The 19,391-nt window shown below is 38.9% G+C and overlaps 1 protein-coding gene across 1 annotated transcript in view; it reads right to left on the reverse strand.

Annotated features, from left to right (window-relative positions):
* Positions 1-19,391, reverse strand: part of POGLUT1 (protein O-glucosyltransferase 1) — a 937,534-nt gene that overhangs the window by 156,658 nt on the left and 761,485 nt on the right. Inside the window, exon 9 of the mRNA XM_044072938.1 lies at positions 13,703-13,870. Within this exon, the coding sequence (XP_043928873.1) occupies positions 13,703-13,870 (168 nt within the window). The remainder of the gene's footprint in view (positions 1-13,702; positions 13,871-19,391) is intronic.

The raw sequence follows: 19,391 nt of genomic DNA on the forward strand, positions 1-19,391 counted from the left end.
CTATGGTGTGAAAGTTTGAATTTTGTTTATTAAACTCTGGGAATTTAATTGAACCATTGTTTTTATCCCCTTTACTTATGCAGTTAACGTTAACTTTAACATATGAGCCTGACAATTCAAAATACTGAAAATCAAAGTTGCAGAAGCATACACTTTTTCCCATACTTATTAATAACCTCCGCACCCTTGTCAGAAAGAGTAGGACTGGAATTAACCAAATGTTTAGCAGCAGTAGGAATAATTAAAGCTATAGGTGCTGGGTCAGGTTTGGAATGAGTGTATAAAGACTTGAAAGACTGAGAAACTTTATACATTCTATCTACTTTTTTAGGGGCAGCAGGCATACTATCAGAAAAATTGAAGGCAGTGACACACGCATACTCCAGAGATGACAGAAGTGGAGGAATGGGTGAAGGTTCTGGAAATTCCTTCTGTAACAGTTCATAGTATTTTCTGAGGGACTGAGATACTTCAGTGTTCTCCCACTGAAAACACTGGCACATTCTGAAAATTGTCTGATGAAAAAATAAAGCTCTACAGGGAGAATCAGAAACTGAGCTCTCCTCTAAATTTGAATCAGACTACTGAGAAGAAAACCCTGTATCTGTTCCTTCATCTTCTTGCCCAAAATCAGAAACTTGAATCTCTTATTTTTACCAGAAACCATCTTAAAAAAAGAATCAATAGTCTGAATTAAACCCGGATTCAGACCAGTAAACTACTCTTGTCTACAGAAATTTGAAGAGGAGTAGATATCTACTTAGTTTTCTGTTTCTATTTGACAGAAAAAATGGGGCCAACAGCATTATAGTTTTCTGTTTCTATTTGACATGAAAAATGGGGCCAACAGCGTTATTAATAGCAACAGCTGCCGCAGGGATGTGCACATTCTGACCATTCAGGGAAGTCTTCCCTGTTTCCTCTCCCATTAATGACAAGGGTGACTTCTCTCTTGCCCACTGAGGGGACACCAACAGCTGCAGAGGACATGACTTACCCCCAAGTCCACAGTGACTGTAGGTGCTACACCAGAGGGATCTTGGTAAAAGATGAATGATCTGACAAACTATGGTCACTGCAGTCACCTACCTTCAGGTGAGGCATACTGCCAGCTGCAGCAGTGGCAAAGGCTGTTTGCTTAACTTTGTTCTTTTTGTGGCTGGAAGAAGAACTGACCATGGGACCAGTAGTCTGTTCCATGGTCAAGATGAAAATTGTACCTCTTTCTTAGGGAAAACAAGCAGCAAGAACTGGTAAAAAATTGGTATCTAAAAGTAACTTTTTTCATACATAGATACCCAATAAAAGCAATACTTTGTTAGCTCCAAAAAGTAAAATAAACATGTCTCCACAAAATATTTTTCAAATTACTTTACACAACTTTTTAACTGACAGGAAAAGAGTGCGCTCCCGTTTAAAAGTACAGTTAAGTCTCATGACAGTCCATTAAAACACAAGCTCCTAGCTTAAAAATAATTTTCCTAACAGTTAAGTAAAAAATGTTTTGCCCCAAAGGGAACTTGTCTGCCCAGCAAAGGAACAATACAAGCCAACCATTGATGCTTGAAAGTCTGCAAAGGAGGGATCTTCAATGGCAGGAAAGCTCTGAAGGGTTTGCATCCAAACCTGTCTTGTAGTCAGCTCAGCTTGATCTGATTGATGGTTTGGACATGCGGGAGATGCATTGAAGCTTTAGAAGTTGGCTGGCTGTTACATCCTTGGCAGGATATAACCTATATAGTTAAGTGTACTGCAGCAGTGATCAATATGATATGATGAACATCTACTGAAAAACGGTTTCTTCGCCTGTAGCTCCAGGTTTCTGAATGAAAACAGTAAGACATCTGAAGACAAGGCATATTCCTTATAATTTGTTATTTTGAGATACCAGGGAACTGGCATCTGGATGCAAGTCATTTTGACCATGTAAAAAGGCATGGGATAGACAGGAGGTTGGAATTCTGCTGTCACTCTCTAAATGGGTAACAACAATTAGGGAAGTACAGTTTCATAGTTTAGTACTAGGCTATCTGCCCTGGGGCATTTATAAGCCTAGCCATAGTGATGTGGCTTTCGCCACCCCATGTAATGGTACAAAAGTGCACAGAATAGATTTAGAATACTGTGCCTCTGTCTAGTAGTGACACAGTGAAGACCCCCTTACATAATAGAATTAGTTTAATGTGCCTCTGTCTAGTAGTGACACAGAGATGACACCCGGGGTAAACCTACGATCTCCCATCCACTCATCAAGATTTCTCTTGAAGAGAGTCAGTGAGGGGCTCTGCCTAACATGAACTGGGATTCTGTTCCAGAGTATGGGAAGCCTCTGAGTTATGAATCTGTCCCTCCAGCATGTCCTACTCATATTTGTGCTGAGGTTTAAATCTTTAGCTCTCGTGGTTCTGATGGATTTGGATTTTTTGAGGTGGAGCATGTCCATCAATTCCTGATTGGACATGGCCTTGTAAGTCAGGCACAGATCACCTCGGAGTAGGCGGTATGCTACTGAATAGAGCTGGAGTTTCTTTAGTCTGGCAGCATATGACATATGTTGGAGACCCTTGATCATCTTGGTGAGGTACCTTTAGGGTCTCTCCAGCTGTTGCAAGTGCCGGGTGAGGTACATACCAAATGGGGCATTGTACTCAATCATGGGCCTGATAAGGGAGGAGTATAGGGGTACAATGACCTCCTTTGATCTGGATGTGAATTACTTCATGATAAGGTGGGCAAGGTAGAAAGTCTTTCTAACCACTTTGGCAACGTGGGTGTCAAATGAGAGGTCACTATCGACTTGGGTCCCCAGGTCTCTGATTACTTTTTCCGTACTCAGTGGGTTACTGTCTATGTGATAATTTGTGGGTACTTTGTTTTTCCCAAATGGATGACTATACATTTTTTGGCATTTACTTTAAGGCCATGACTCCGGCATCAGTTGTCCGTTTCAGTGAGGCCTTTCTGTAGGATGTATGTGTCAGCTGGTGTATCGACTATGGCGCCTAGTTTGCAGTCATCTGCAAACTTTGTCAGCCACAACCCTCCCATGTTTGCTTTCACATCTGAGAAATAAATGCCGAACAAGAGGGGTCCCAGGACAGAGCCCTGAACTTGTGACTGGCTTTGAATCTCACATGGCTCCAGCGATTTTGACTTTATGGGCTCTATCCTTTAGCCAGTTTGCAACCCATCTTGTGACATATGGATTTACATTTAAGCTGTTGAGCTTGTCTATGATGCCTGAGTGGGGTATTGTGTCGAAGGCTTTAGCCAAGTCCAGGTAGGCTGTATGGACTGCTTTGCCCTAGTCAATGGCTCTAGTGACTGTTTCGAAAAAGTCAACCAGGTTCAAAAGGCAGGATCTGCCCTTTACAAAGCCGAACTGGGTGGGATCAAGTGTCTGTAGGTCCCCAATGTCTCATTTTATGAGTTCCATAATGATTCTTTCCATAGCTTTGCAGACCAGGCTGGTTAAGCTTATGGGGCGGTAGTTACCAGGGTCTGTAGAGGTGCCTCCTTTGTCGAGTGGGACCACTATTGCTGTACGCCAGTGTTCAGATACATATCCTGTAGTAAGGCTAAGGTTAAATAGCATTTTTATGTGTGGGTTTAGCTCCTCTTGGAGTTCACGTAGCATGCAACCCGGGATACTGTTAGGTCCCATTGATGCTGTGTTTTTAGCTTTGCTGAGGGCGGTTCTCACCTGGACATCTGAGATGACAGGGAGGTTACATTAAGCTGGGATAAGTATTTCTTCTTTTGGGGGTGAGGGAGGGGAGAAATTTGCACTGAACCTGTCTGCCAGAATGTTGGCAATATCTGTGGGTTCAGTGTATTTTTTGTCTTTGTGAACTAACTCTGAGCATATCTGAGGGTTTCCATGGGTTTCTAACATAGCAGAAGAAGGCCTTGTGGTTATCTTTAGTGTCCATAGCGATTTTTCTCTCAAAGTTGGCCTTGGATGTTTTTATGAGAGAACGTAGCATTCTACTAGTGCTGATCAGAGATGCCTTCTCTTTATGGGATTTTGCTCTGTCGTGCAGTAGCTTCCTTCTTTTGTTATACAATTTGTTTATGGCTGGGGTCCACCAGACAGGACGCCTGCCCTTGGTGGAGAGGGTCTTGGTTTTATTTGGGATTGCATGATCCATGCATTCTTGGAGATGTCCGTAGAAAGCATTTGTAAAGGATTCAGCATTGTGTGATGTGGTTTCCACTGGCCCAGTGGGCTTAAAGGATACCATCTCAGTCTTAAGAAGTGTAAAGTCGGCTTTTGAGAAGTTTTTCACTGTAGTCTTTTGTGTTGGGGGTGGAGGTGGGATATGTATATCCAGGGTGATTAGTTTGTGGTCAGATCTCACTAGTGAGGGGTATACTTCCGGTGTGGAGCACTTTGTCCCCATGTTTGTGATGATCAGGTCTAGTATATTATCTCCCCTTGTGGGAGAGGTGATTAGCTGTTCCACTGCATTTGAATTTATGAATTCAAGGAACCTTTGGGCTAGGGTGTTAGGGCTAGAATAATGCACCCAGTCTATGTTAGGGTAGTTGAAATCTCCCAATATGATGGTGTTTGGTGAGACACTCATATCCTCCAATGTCTTCAGGAAGGCTGAATGGGGTTCCTGAGATTGGGAGGGAGGTCTGTAACATGCTACCAGTTGTATAGCAGTTTTGCATACGGTTAGTTGCACCTGGATGGTCTCTGATGCTTCATGTGTTGTCACTAACCTGGAGGTGTGGGTGTCCTTGATGAATATGGACACTTCCCCTCCCTTTTTGGTTTGGCCCAAGTTTTGGGGCCGAAAAGCAAGATACGAGGTATAGCCTGGTAGTGCTGGGGTGCTCTCAGAAGCCTTGAACCAGGTTTCAGTTACTGCACAGACATCGATGTTCTCCATACTGAGGAGTGCTTCGAGAGCCTGCATCTTGAGATTTAGACTTCTGGCGTTGAGCAGCATTACCCTTAATTTTTTTCCATTTTTGTTTTCTAAGGAGGTGGGTTTGTCTTTTGAGCCTTGCATAAAAAAGGCACTATGGGGGTGGCAAGAGCCTTAGCCAATATCCGGAAGCCCAGTGGTGACAGGTGCAAGCCGTCCCTTGCGAAACAGCATGGCTTGTCCAGCATGTCATCCCAAGCAGACAGACATTGGATCCCCCTAGAATGACACCAGTAATTGAGCCAATTATTAAAGATGATCATCTTGTCTTTGTATTGTGGCATCATTCTTGGTGAGGGCAAGATGCTGCTCAGGGTCAGGGTCATACCAGCCTGGGCTACATAATCAGAGAGCTCCTCTATGTCTCTTTTCATGTAGTCCAGGGAGGTATGTCTCAGGTCATTCACGCCGGCATGGTCATTCATGCCGGCATGGACAATGACAGAGTCATATTTGTACTTGCTTTGGAGTGACCTGAGTGCGTGTGTTATGTGGCGGATCCTAGCTCCCGATAGGCAGCTCACCGTTACCCTCTCCTTGTTCAGCCAGGTAAGCGGAACGTCAGTGTGTCTGACTATAGAGTCACCTATTACTAGTTTATCAGGCATGGTGTTTGGCCTTAAGGGCTGTGATTGTTTGACCCACTGATTTATTGAAGTATGTGTTGCATGTGTTATGTTTTGAGGTGGTGGATTTTTGGGTGTCTGCTTTGAGAGCCTCTGTTGTTTTGGTAAGTTTTTTGTTAGAGCCTCCGACTATGTCTTTGTGTTATTATGTGTTTGGTTTGCAGTTGTGGTAGGTCTATGTGGGACTGGGTTTGCTGTGTGTGTGGTTACCTTCTCCTCCTGTCTGGTCTTGTCAGTCCTGAGTTGAGAGAGTTCAGCCTCCAGTTTGGCTATATAGTTGCATCTCTCACATGTATTTGTGTTTGTTGGGAGGAGGAGAGGGTTGTCTGTGTACATGAGACAATTGTAGCACTGTCTCAAGATTCCCAGATTAACCAGCTGAACCGGAGAGGATGCTAGTAATCTACCACTCAACATGCTAAAATATTATAAGGGAGTGCTGTGCCTTTAAGGGAAGTGGGTACTCACAGGGGTGGTAGGTGAATGTAGTGCTTACTTTAGTTTGAGAGTGCTTACTTGGAAGAGAGGTTTTGAGAACAAGTGCTAGGCTTATAATAAAGTGAGTAGACTGATTATTATAAGAGTAGAGCTTTCTTAAGGGAAAATTTGAAGAACAGACTTGGCAAAGCCAGAAAAAGTTTAACCTTGTTTAACCGGCGCTGCCCTATGCGCACAAACGCGGATTTTAAACAGGGAACTTCAAAAGAGCTAGAAATGGTCCAAAACAACCAATTACTACAAGCTCTTGTGCTGAGGTCACTCCTTCAGGGACAGATAGGCTGCTCAAGGCTCCCCACTCCCACTGATGAGCAAAGAAACTTCCTTCTATCCAAGTAAGGCAATGGACAACACAGGAACTACACCACAGCCCAGAATACAGCAAAGCCTGTATACTGGTCTAAACTAGTCGAGGAGAGGCGGAAAACACAGAGAAACACACCCTGGAGTTAGGGGCAGACAAGGTTGCGCCTCACTATGGTTCATGCCCGTAGTCCATCATGGACTTAATGTTTCCTTAAAACCTTATGTCTTCATCTGAGGAATCCCTGACAAAAGTTGTAGTGATTGCTCCATCTTACAGTGATACAACTTGTTTCCTTTGCAAGGTCTACTACCGGAAGGCTGTTGAACAGAAGGGACTGACCTCTCTTGATTTACCCCAGGATTTTTATATATTTTTTTGCATTTGACAAAGGCCTTAAGATTTTGGATCCTGCAAAATAAGGTGTGCAGTGCTCACAAGAAGATGCCGTGTGGCTTCTGTCAAGACAGAAAAGGCACAGAACACTCTGTATTCCAAAGGCACACTTGTTGGTAAATCTTTTCTGTATCTCCAAAATGAGAATCACAAAAAGGCAAAGAAAACTACAATAGCAAAGAAACAAAATGTCATGTTTATTAAAACAGAAAATGCTAAAAGGGTATTTATCAGTCTGAAAGTTTCCTGGAGAAGCTCAACAAACAGATTACCAACTGCTGTGTTAAGGCAGAAAAGAAATGGAGGTGGCATGAGTGCTTTCCTTTTGCTAAAGAGCACCCTACTGATGTCCTTAGCATGGACAGAACAGCAGCTCTGCTCTAGGGATATATGGCAGGATGAAAGAACATCCACCTGTGGCCAGTTCCTTATCATTATGAATGACATTGTAGCAGTAATCCATAATGAGTGTCATTGATTATGAGAAGTAAAACAAGCTCAAAGCACATAAAAACGTCAGCTGACAATTCTGAGCTTCTCCCCCGAACAATTGCACAAGAAAAGTAAAGGCAGAAGCTTTAAAATAAAACTACTTCTCAAAACAATTGCTAGACAAAAATGTACTTACCATAATGGTAGATCACTGTTGTCTGATTTTCATCTGGTTCAACAAATGGATTGTTGGATCCAATCAGATCTGACCTCAGCACCATCTCTGAAGCTTCATGGACCTAGGGTTCTGATTCCTCTTTCCCTATCCATAATTCCCTCCTTTCCACTTTGTACCTCAAATCAAGTTTGCCCCACCAAATTGAAAATTTCTCAAAATAATACCCATTCAAGGCTAATAACTAACTTAACAGAAAATATCAAAACGAGGATCACAGTCTGATAGGACTGTTCACAGACAGGGTGTAAGTGAGATCCCTTTGGTCACTAAAACCAACAGGTGATAATTTGGAAGGGATGGAGGAAGGTTGAACAGGACAAAAATCAAACACAAATCTATCATTATGGTTAAGTTCATAACTTTCGTAACCAATGTCTATTTATGTCCAATTCAATACAAGACAGATTCCCAAGCTGTTTTATGGGTCTATATCACTTTGTCAAATGCTTTATTCAGTGAATCACTATTTATCAAACTCACTTAAGCAAAACCTCATTTAAGCAATCGTTTCAGTGAATTTTTGTGGTTGGCCATCATTGGGAATTTGCCCTTTTCCCCACTGTAGTGTGATCTCACAGTTGGTATATTTATTTAGGGGATGTGTGGGGGTGAAGCCCCCCACTTTGCTGAGTTTTAAATTGTGTAATGTTTGTTAGGGTCAGTAGCTAGCCCGCTATTTTTTTCCCTTGGAGAATTTTTGCTGAAATGATTGTTTCCTTAAATGAGGTTTTGCTTAAGTGAGTTTGATAAATAGTGATTTGCTACATAAAGCATTCGAAAAAGTGATATAGATCCATTTTAGCTGGATGGTATCAAGAAAGGACGTTCATATGATGGAGTGTGATCTAGAATGTACACCCATTTTATAATGAGACACAAAGGTGAGAACTGTTGACCAGGCAAGCAGCAACACAAACATCATCAATCTGTTCATAAAGGCTGTTGAAGTGGCTATTGCTCTTGTGGAATTAACTTTGGGTCTTGATTGCAGGAATAGACCTTTTATCATGTACACAAAAGAAATACAATCTGATAACCATCTTGAAAGAGTAACCTTAGAAATTGCTTTGCCCAATTTAGGTCTTCAAAAACCAATGAATAACTGATCAGACTTCCTGAAGTGTTTTGTTCCAAGATGGTAAAATCTGAGTTGGCGATGAACATCTGACATATGCAGAACATATTCACATTTTTTAAGAATCTGGGAAAAAACACTGATAGGTTGATTGATTGGTTTAAATTTGCTTCAGGTGCCACCTTAGAAAAAAAGATGCATTGGTCTTTCAGGAAACTGTGCCTTTGTGGAAAATTAAGTAAGACGGTTTGAAAGAAAGGGCCTTTAGGACTGAAATGTGTCTGGCCGATATAACAGCCACAAGAAAAATTGTATTCTCAAGAGAGGAGCTTCATATCTGCTGATGCTGCTGGTTTAAAGGGATGTTATGTTAATGCTTGGAGCAAAACAGTTACATCCCATGGAGGGACTAGGTCCCGGACTGCTAGTCATAGCAGGAATGTTCCCCTCTAAAAGGTTTTAGAGACTTTTACTGATGCTATGGAGGTGTCATTCTGACATATAAGGAAATCCACAATTGCAGCCAGATACTGGAGAAAGTGGTAACACAATGGAAAAGCTCATACAGGAACTTCAGTATAGAAGGATGGGAGCAGAAAATAGATCAATTCCTTTCAAACAGCCCAGATGGAAAATCTTTTCCACTTGCTATGATGAACTTTTTTGTGAATTGCTTTTAGGAGGATGAAATAAACTGACCAATACTGGAAGCCTAGCACTTCTGGCCAAAGTCAGAACTGGAGGAACCAAGTGGTTAGTTTCATGGATTTATGGTCAACAGAAGGCAATCCAGCAGGGTGAGTCAAGAGATATGGATAATGATCCAACATCTATGGGGGATGTACTAGTAGAGGCCACAGGAAAGGGAACCATGCTTGTTGGGGCCATAAAGGAGCAATGAGGATCACTCTGGTCTTGCACTTTCTTGCTTTCTGGTGAATTTGTTCATTAAGGGCAACTGGGGGAGGAGGGAGAATGCATTAAAGAGACAGTGGGACCAATTGTGGACAACAGCTTTCCTTGGTGATTGCCCCTGTAGAGAGATCAGGGCAAACTAATGGGTGCACTTGTTGTTCAGGTAGAAACCAACAGGGTCACAGCAAGGTTGGCCCCCAACTATGGAAAATCAAAGCTGCCACTGTTGGATTGATGGACTGCTTGTAAGGCATTCAGATAGTTCTAGTCAATTTGGCCATTAATACACTGGATGTCCCCGGGTGTACTGCTATCAGAAATCAGGGTGAAGACATCCCCCACTGTCATACTCTCATGGTTTCCCAACAGAGGGTATGAGTGGGTTCCTCCCTGTTTGTTGATGTACCGGACTACTGCTGTAGAAATCACACCCTTAAGAGAACACCCTGAAATGCCTGAAAAGCTAGAAGGACTGCTCTCATCTCCATGACACTAATATAAAGACTGGCCTCTAGATCTGACCAAGAACCTTGGACCATTCTCCCTTCGAAATGCTCCCCCCCACCCTAGAAGGGAGGAGTCCATGGTTATGACAGCCAATGGTGAATCCACGAGAAAGGGATGACATTCCATCCCTAGAGCAGTTTTTATCCACCAGCTGATATGATCTCTGCATATTTGAATAAAGTGAATTTTGGTATGTAATAGGTGAATGTTTTGAGACCATTGCACAGAAAGAGTTCAATGGAATACTCTCATGTAAAATCTGGCTACTGGGACCAGTAAAACTGTGGAGGCCATTAGATCTAAGATACAGAAATAACCATGCTGAAAGTGAAGGATGCTGAAGCACCTGTGTAGCTGTCAAGACACAGGTAGAGCACTCTGGAGTGAGGTAGTTTAGCAATTTGTAATTCTGAGTCCTGGTGGCATCCAATGAATTCTATTTGTTGTGTCAGGTCCAGATGACTCTTGGTTAAATATATTGGCATTCTTAGATTTTGCATTAGGTGGAGCAGAAGGTACAGCTGACATAACAGTAGATGCTTGGAGGTAGCAGTGAGGAGGCCAGTCATTGAGACATGGGAAAAATTGGATCCCTAGCAGATTGTAGATGTGCACCAACTGCTGCCATTATTTTTTATTATTATTATTACTATTGGTAAACTCCCTGAGGGCTACAGTGAAACTAAAGGGCAGTTATCTGAATTGGTAATGATTGGATCCCAGCCAAAAACTGAGAAATTTCCTAGAACACTTTTCAATCTTTGTATGATAGTCTGCATCCTGGAGTTCTATGGTCACATCCAATCATCCTTTCTCAGAAGAAGCAATATGGACTGAATCATGACTATCCTGAATTATGTCTGTTTTATGAATTGATCTAGATGACAGATCTAGAATGAGTCTGAGATCCCCTGTCTTTTTGGGTACTAAAAAGAACTTTTGAACAGACTCTGGACTTTAACTGGTCTTTGGGTACTGGCTGCCAAGATCCTTATCTGGTTTCTTTGATACTGGTTCCACCATGTCAGGATCCTTCCATGCCACTGAGCCATAAGGTCAATAAAGGGATCAACAGGCAGTACTACCCAGGATGAAGATGAGCTAGAACCAAACGACTTTAAGAAGAACATGGTTTCATTTGGTGAAGGGTTATCAGTGGACAATCACCCTTGTTGCGTCATCAATTCAAGGATTTCACTGAAGGTGAAATCTTTCAAGAGAGATCTAGGGGAACCTTCACCTTCATCAACATCTGCATCTTCAGTGAAGGACTCTGGGGATGACTCTATGTGCCTCTGTTTGCATGTCTGTTTTCTGTGAACCTGTACTGTTAGATGATCATAAGGGTCGGAATCAGAATGAAAACTCATGTAGTGAGCAGCCTCTGAAGCCTGTGATACTGACTGCCCTGTTGGAGAGAATAAAGAGAAGAAGAAGAAGCAAAATCCTCTTGAGGTTGGGTGGAACAAGATGAGTAGTAACTACATTTCTTTTGGCACAGCCAAAACCCTCTCAAAAGACTCAAAGGCTGAAGCTGTAATCTGTCCAGAATGAGGTTTCTTCCTGTCCGATGAAGACTTTCTGATACCAATGTGTCTCGGAACCAAAGCCAATCTTGGATCTGTACTGTTGACAGCTGAGGCCCTGAGATGGAGAGATAGCACTGAAAATTTCAGAGTCAACCCACCCACTCAAGTTCCAGCACCAACACTTCAGGTGAGTCTCTTTCTGATCCAAACACATTGGAGTGGAAACAGGGATACAGTTAAAGTCAAAGTAGGGTGAACTGTCGCTCTGAGAAAGCTGCACCAACACAGGTCAGAGGGACTGACCATACTACAGAGAGAGAGAGAGGAGGAGGGGTTATTGGACCAGTACTCGGCATGTTCAGGAGTGAAGGCACTGAGAGAACCTCAAGCTGGATTTATGTTCTCAAAAACTTCCTTATTATTCTATCGACATCTTCCTAAGTAAGGCTTCTGAATTACCAAAAAGAAGAAACCATCAAAGGTGGTCTTGAATATCTTTTGTGTAGTCTCACACTCAATTGTTCCAGTGAGAATTTCAGCTGAGGAGAGGAAGGTCAGGTCCAAGGAACTGATGGATCTGACCTCCTAGGAGCTTTGGGATCCAGAGATAAGCTTCTTGGACTCTTCTAACCTTCCCCTTTTCTAGTCTTTCCTTCTCACTTGTCTCTTTTGGTTTGTTTTTGTCCTTGGTTTTGGCCTTGTCCTGTTTCTTGGCTGGGGAGGCAACAGCAGTGGATGAAGAGGAGGCAGCTGACAGGGAAGACCCTGTCTGTGCAGGAAGAAGGCTTTTAACCATTAGTTTTTCCCTGGTCATTTGGAGAGCCCTCCTGCCAAAACAGGCACAGGTTTCATAGTCCGTCTCAAGATGGGTAGCACCCAAGTACTAAACACACAAAGAATGTGGATCCTGAGGGTGAATTTTGTGCCCACATTCAGCACACTTTTTAAAGCCCTGGCTGTCGGACATTCTAGAAACGCAGCAGAAAGCACAACCAGCACTACAAAACACAGCAAAACACTATCTAAAATTTAAAATTAAAGCACACCAAAAATGTCATGCAATCTATACCTACATATAGAAAAGCCTCTCAAAATCTAATAACTATTGCTAGTAGAAGGAATATAAAGTTTTAAAGAAAATGCCTAATTGTAAGGATAACTGTCCATTGTTATCTATCTATAAACTGTAAAATGTTTTTTTTTTAACTGTAGCCAAAAAATAAAGCTGGAGTGACAACTGTCTCGGAAGGAGAGTGATTTACAGAACAAATATAACTAGAGCAACAAACAATACATTTTTTGAAGGAAGAGTAGGGGTAGAGTCAGAGCCCTTGATCCGTTAAGCTTCAGAGAAGGTACAGAGGTCAGATCTGATTCTATTCGACTACCCATGTGTTTGCTGAACCTGTAGAAAACAGATAACATCAGACCACATAACATAACGGGACCATGATGCACCCAATCTCCAAAAATATGAAATCTACAAGAAACAAGGATTGAAAAGTTGCATGTGTCACATATCTCAAGTGATAAAGCCCTGCCATTGAATACAATTTCCACACAGAAATTCTTCTTCTAAATAATATATTACACTTTTTCCACTACTCAGCAAAGGAGAAAAGTATATTATTAAAAAAAAAGACTTTCATTAAAAATAAATGTCTTTATTAAACACAGAACCAGATAGACATAAATCACTTTGGATGGCTCAGAATAATCTAGCAAATGCAGAAAGTAGGGCTGTTCCCACATTCATTAATGCAGCAATCAATCCCAGCCCTCTGGACTGCATTTTGTTTACTAGTGATGAAATTCACTATGAATACAGGAACAATGGAGTATTAAATGAAGACAGGGACATTGGGAGTATTAATGGTCATCCCCCAACAGTACAGCTGAATATCTGGGACAGTCTTAAAAACCGAGCAATCCTAGCACCCATGAATCCTGAGTCCGAAGCATCCTGCAGCCACAGCATCCTGAAGCAGGATCCAAGTGCAGTCTCTAAATAAATATATTCTTCAGCTTTAGTAAAAGGAAGCTGTCTCCATTTTATATGCACCTATACCAACAATACAGTCATTGTAAAACAATGTGCACCTTCCACAATTTGCAAAGGTACAACAATGAAGATTAAGGCTTCTAGTCATTCTGTTTTAATTTCCTGAATCCATCCAGTATGACAGTATGCATGCATGATCTAAGTACTTTGCCAGTTTGTATTGATGTTAATGTTACCCACCTAACATCAGACAAGTCTTGCTTGATTGGAATGTAGTGAACCCATGGTTTCAACTGGGTATAGAAGAATTCAAGCCATTCATTCCCAACATGGAACACTAGTGAGCCACAAAGGAATAGATGCTTAAATCTGAAACTGGCTGCTACACCACGGAAGTTAAACAGATACCTGCAGGAAAAATATAAATAAAAAAGGCAAATAAAAAAAGGCAAATAAATTTAACGTATTACTGATGCTGTTTTGCAGTCTAGATTATTGCACTTATAACATGTTATAATGCAGTACAGCAAGCCAGCACCTCTCCAATAAAAAAAATAATAATATCATAGCTAGTTATTAATGATTCAGCCTGTTATTTATAATAAAGAATGTCAGTTTAAATTAAAATTTCCTTAGAAAAGAAAGCAAACAAGGGTCTACATATTTTAATGGTTAATTAAAAAGAGTAAAACAAAGATGTAATGTTTCACTGACAATGACCGGATAGATTATAATGTCTGCAACTAAAATAAGTCACTATGGTTTGTTTTCATTTATATACATGTCTGATTACCTAAACAATCAGTAATAACTGAATAAAGATGTTTCTTGTTTAAAAAAAGAGTAAAGATATGAGGGCTTCTTTCTCTCCCAGGAATTGGAGGTGGAGATTTGCAGATCCATCTATACCAGACACTGACCAAGGGGGGATATAAAAACATCAAGGTGCTATATTGCATGAATATAATATATTTGGAGGAAGGTCAAGTTTTAGAATGTTAATGGTTGATATTTCAGCATGTCCATCAACCAAAAGAAGAAAATGAAAGACTGTTCAGCTGACAAGATGCCATTCATTAACTTGCAAATGGAATACTCAGTACAGGACAAAAGCAAAATCCTGCTACATTCACCAGTATGAAATCAGAAAGCTGGAAGGTAGAGTCTTTACAAAAGTATATGCTGTCCTACCTAGTGTGGGAAGTCTATCAGCAAAAAAGGGGTAATGATGAGGAGGAGCAGAGGAATCAAAGGTAAATTGTTGTACTGCTGATGGTGGGATACAAACCATAAATTGTACAGCAATATATAATTTTGCAGCCAATGCCTCTACTTTCTGAGAAGAACACAATATCATAAAACAGGTAATAAAACCTAGGTGGTGAGAAGCACAAGACTATGACAGCACCAGTACATACATCATTACAAAGTTTGCACTATACATGGAAACTGTGAGAAATATGTTTGAAAAGGAGTGGTCATACATAGGTTGTCGAGATTTTTATGACTTGATTTGGTTCTAAAACTTAATGAAAATCACTCCAAGGCCACTCCACTGAACAAGTATGAAAATAAACATTAGGAGCCCTGGACATATAACACCCCAAAATGCCATCTCCTAATTCTAAAATGACACTGGATGGTGCATTGACAAAGTCTGGCTATTCTACATAGCAATACAATGCAAGTCATCTGCAAAGAATGATATGAAATTCAAAAATCAGAGACAAACATCTACCATGACACACTACCACCACTTTTGTTTTTTGCAGCAATTTATCAACACTGTTTCAGATAACCACATCTGAATGGTTACAAAAAATCCAAGTTATTTCTGGACATGTTTATTCTAACACAAAGAAACCAATCTAACACCTTTTCAATGACCAGAAAGCTGGATTCATAAACTTCGTTATAACAAATTTTTCTGTACCACTGTAAAAATAACATCACATCTCACAGCATTTCCAAGATAATATGCTTGTAAGGCTTTGGATCACCATCCAGTCCGAAAGTATGGAAATGATTAAACCTATGCAATGCAATAAGATTGAAATAAACATTTAATCACTATTCTCATCTTTTGAAAGGTGTATCAGCCACCCTACATGTGCAACTTCTTTAAACTTCAAAGACTCAAAACAGTGCCCACACACAATTTGACACATTTTTATGACAAATTGCAATATAATTCTGTATCAATGAGATCTTGTTCTCGCTCAACCTTTCTCTTTCCCATAATGCTTTGTATGACTCATGCCAGACATAAGGAAGTAACCGTGAAATCCCATGCCATTGACATATAATGGGATTTGTGTGAGTCACTGTTCTCTTCTTCCCCTTCTGTAAAAGGACTGCTTCTTTTCTGTCTATAATCACCCTCATTTATGTTTGGCCCAAACCTTGTTTTACACTGTACTTAGAAGTTATCCAGCTACAGCCAGAAAAGTAACTATATTGCAGGCCTTTGTTTATGGTTTTCTTTTGAGGTCCAAGAGGAACTGATTCTGTAAGGGTCTCTCAGTGCAGTGACAGTTTTAACACCTCTGCAGTAGTGTGGAGGGAGGGGACTGTCAATTCCTCTTGCTACATCAAGCCCCACTGATTGCCATGTTGTAGAAAACAGGGTAAAATTACAAATAAAGTACTTACAGTGATTCTGAGGTGCTAAATTAGGGCAGGAAACAAAGACAGAATAAAAACAGATTTTTTTTTAGTTCTAGGGTAGAGTTTTACTTTAAATATAAATGGACTAAATAACTCCATGAAGAGAGGTAGTTTGTTCAAATATCTTAAAGCAAATAAAGCTGATGTATTTTTACAGGGAACACACTTATGAAAAAAAGACCTAGACAGACTAATAAAGAGTATTCTATACTTGTTGACTCACATTATAATTCCAAGAGAACAGGGACTATAGCATTATGGAAAAACCACTGAGTATGCCTAAAATAATTTCAATAGTGACAAAAGTGGTATGATGGGATTGGCTGTGTTTGAGTTGGAAAGAAAAACATATACATTTAACACTTATTGGATTCCTGGACTTGGGTCTAAAATAGTTAAAAATATACCTTGACATTATAGCTTTACATGCCAAGAGAGAAATCCTTTTAGCTGGGGATTTCAATTGTATATTGTCAGAAAAAGACATGTCTGGAGATAAAAAACCTAGCATAACAGCTACATCTAAACAATGAAATAACTTTACCAATATTATAAATATTAGAGATATACAGGAGTAGAAACTGGAAAATGCATTGAATTTTGCCCACTATTCATATGGATTTGGCACCCAAACAAATATAAAGTGTTTTTGCTTCCTGTGGGTTGTTTTGAAAAACTGAATAAGTTTCAATAACATCTTATACTTTGTCTGACCACAATGCCATTACTTTTAAACTTAACCAAAAGCCTAATGAGTTAGTGTTTTGGCAAAGAATACCAGCATATAAATTTAAAGTCAAAGGATTTAAAGATTGGTTTATAAACAAACTGAAGTTATTTATGGATACTAATAATAATGGTGAAGTTTCTGATGTTATTTTGTGGGACACATTAAAGGCCTGTATATATGGCAGAGTAAAGAATTGGTATTTGTCAAAAAGGAAGGAATGGGATAATGAATTAAATGTACTTCAAGCAAAATTTGATAAATTAAAATTAAATTTTAATTCTTCTGATAAAGACAATAATGCAGAATTGAAAGCATTGATTCAAAAATACACAGAAATACTAAACCATAAAGTTTCAATAAACTTGGAAAAGCTTAAATTATAAACATATACTTTAAATCCTAAAAATCTACACAGATTTGCAATTAGATCAAAAACATTAAATAGTGCAAAAAACATATTAAAGAAATTACATATCAAGTGGGTAATAAATCTAAAAAAGCACTAGACTTAAAGGAAGCTTTTAGGAGACAGTATGAAGAAATCAATAACAGGAACATAACACTAGACAACAGTATTTATTTAGAATTTTTTTAAAAGAAAATGTGAAATGGAAAGTAACAAAAGAACAAAATAAATAAATTGGATAAAAATGTAACTCTTGGAGAACTTAAATAAAAAGTTTGAAAAATAATAAAGCCCCTGGTCTAGATGGTCTGATCCCAGAAATATATAAATTATTTCCAGATAATATTTTAAAATTATTAATAAGTACATTTGAGGAAGTTAGAAATTCAGTATTTATTCCACCTTCTTGGAAATTCTCTTTGGTATCCCCTATCTTGAAGCAAGACAAAGATCCTAAAATATGTACTTCCTATCATCCTATTTCTTTAGTAAATGTGGATTATAAAATTTTAATGTCTGTTCTGACAAAAAGATGAAATAATACAAAACTTACTTAATGAGGATCAGACTAGCTTTATAATTGGTAAAAAGGTGCAGGACATCATTAGATTTCTGTCTTTACTAGATAATGCTAACAAAGGTAAAAAAAGCACAGTCAATACTGAGCTTAGACTTGAATACAGCTTTTGATTCAATAAACTGGACTTATCTTCAGGAAGTTCTTAATATAATTTCTCTTCAAGATTAATAGAAATAATAATGAAGTTATATAATAACACATTTTCTTTTGTCAAAATTGGATCATTTATCTCTAGTTCTTTTAAAATTCTAAAAGAAACAAAACAGGGTTGCCCGTTATCTCAGTTATTATTTGCCCTATCGATTGAACCATTTGCACCACATTTTAGAAATAATAATATTATAAAAGGTTTTTCTGTTAATGATAATTATAATTCCAAAGTTCAATTATTTGCAGATGACATTTTGTTAACTACTAATACCACTGAATCTTCATTAGGATACATTACTTATTCAATAAAATATTTTGAAAAATATTTCAGGTCTAAAGTTTAAACATAATAAAACAGAAACATTGTTAATTTTTAAAGAATTCATTTGGGAAAATAATCAACTTAAACATTTAGGAGTTAATATAAAAACTGAATGGAAGGAACCGTAATAGTAAACTATTATTAACTTAATAATATAAAAAAAGTTAACTGAGAATTGGAACAGAATGTATTTCCCAATGGAAGACAGACTTATATTAATAAAAATTGTAAAAATGACAATTTTACCAAAAACTTTATGTCTTGTTGAGTCTTTACTCTTGCTGCCTTCTAAAAAGTCATTAAAAGGTTAAATTCTATATTAACAAAGTTTTTATGGTATCCCCAAAAATCAAGAATATCTTTTGATTGGCATATTAAAAGTTGGAATGGATAGCAGTGCATTCTTTAATATAAAACTTTACAGCCATCTTAAACATAGTTAGTTTTTGGCTAAATTCTTCATATAACTCAAATTGGAAACTTTTACATGAAGCAACGTTAACCTCAATTATCTCACCTGAAATAAGATTAACACTTCAGTGGATGTTAATGTAATACATAGGGTTCTAAAAGATTACTGTATAAATAATAGAAACACCAACATATACACATTTGGTATTTTTTTATTCAAACACCTTTACGGAATTATCACTTGTGACATAGGCAAATTTACATTCATATAAAAGTTATAAAACTGTATTAACATAACAAACATTATACTTTATATATATTCCTATGTATCATACAACCTAAGCGATATTACATAACTTTATTCAATTCCTGACTTGTTTTTAAACAAGAAACATCTTTATTAAAACATCACTTACTACATAGGCAATCATACATTTATATAAATGAAAACAAAACACACCGACACAATCCTAGTCGCAAGCATTTTACATCAGAAACCATAATGAAACACTGCCAGTTGCAAACATTACATATCACTTATAATATACCCACTCTTTCTCACTCATACACTGCATAGCTCATTTACGTCCTGCTGACTTTTAGACCTCATGCCTCCCTTGCATCTATTGTTCCTACAATTCCCATTTTTTCCTATGTAGTTTG

Source organism: Protopterus annectens, chromosome 5.part1 (genome assembly GCF_019279795.1).
Source record: "Protopterus annectens isolate FY-2018-M chromosome 5.part1, PAN1.0, whole genome shotgun sequence".
In the NCBI taxonomy this organism is placed as follows: domain Eukaryota; kingdom Metazoa; phylum Chordata; order Ceratodontiformes; family Protopteridae; genus Protopterus; species Protopterus annectens.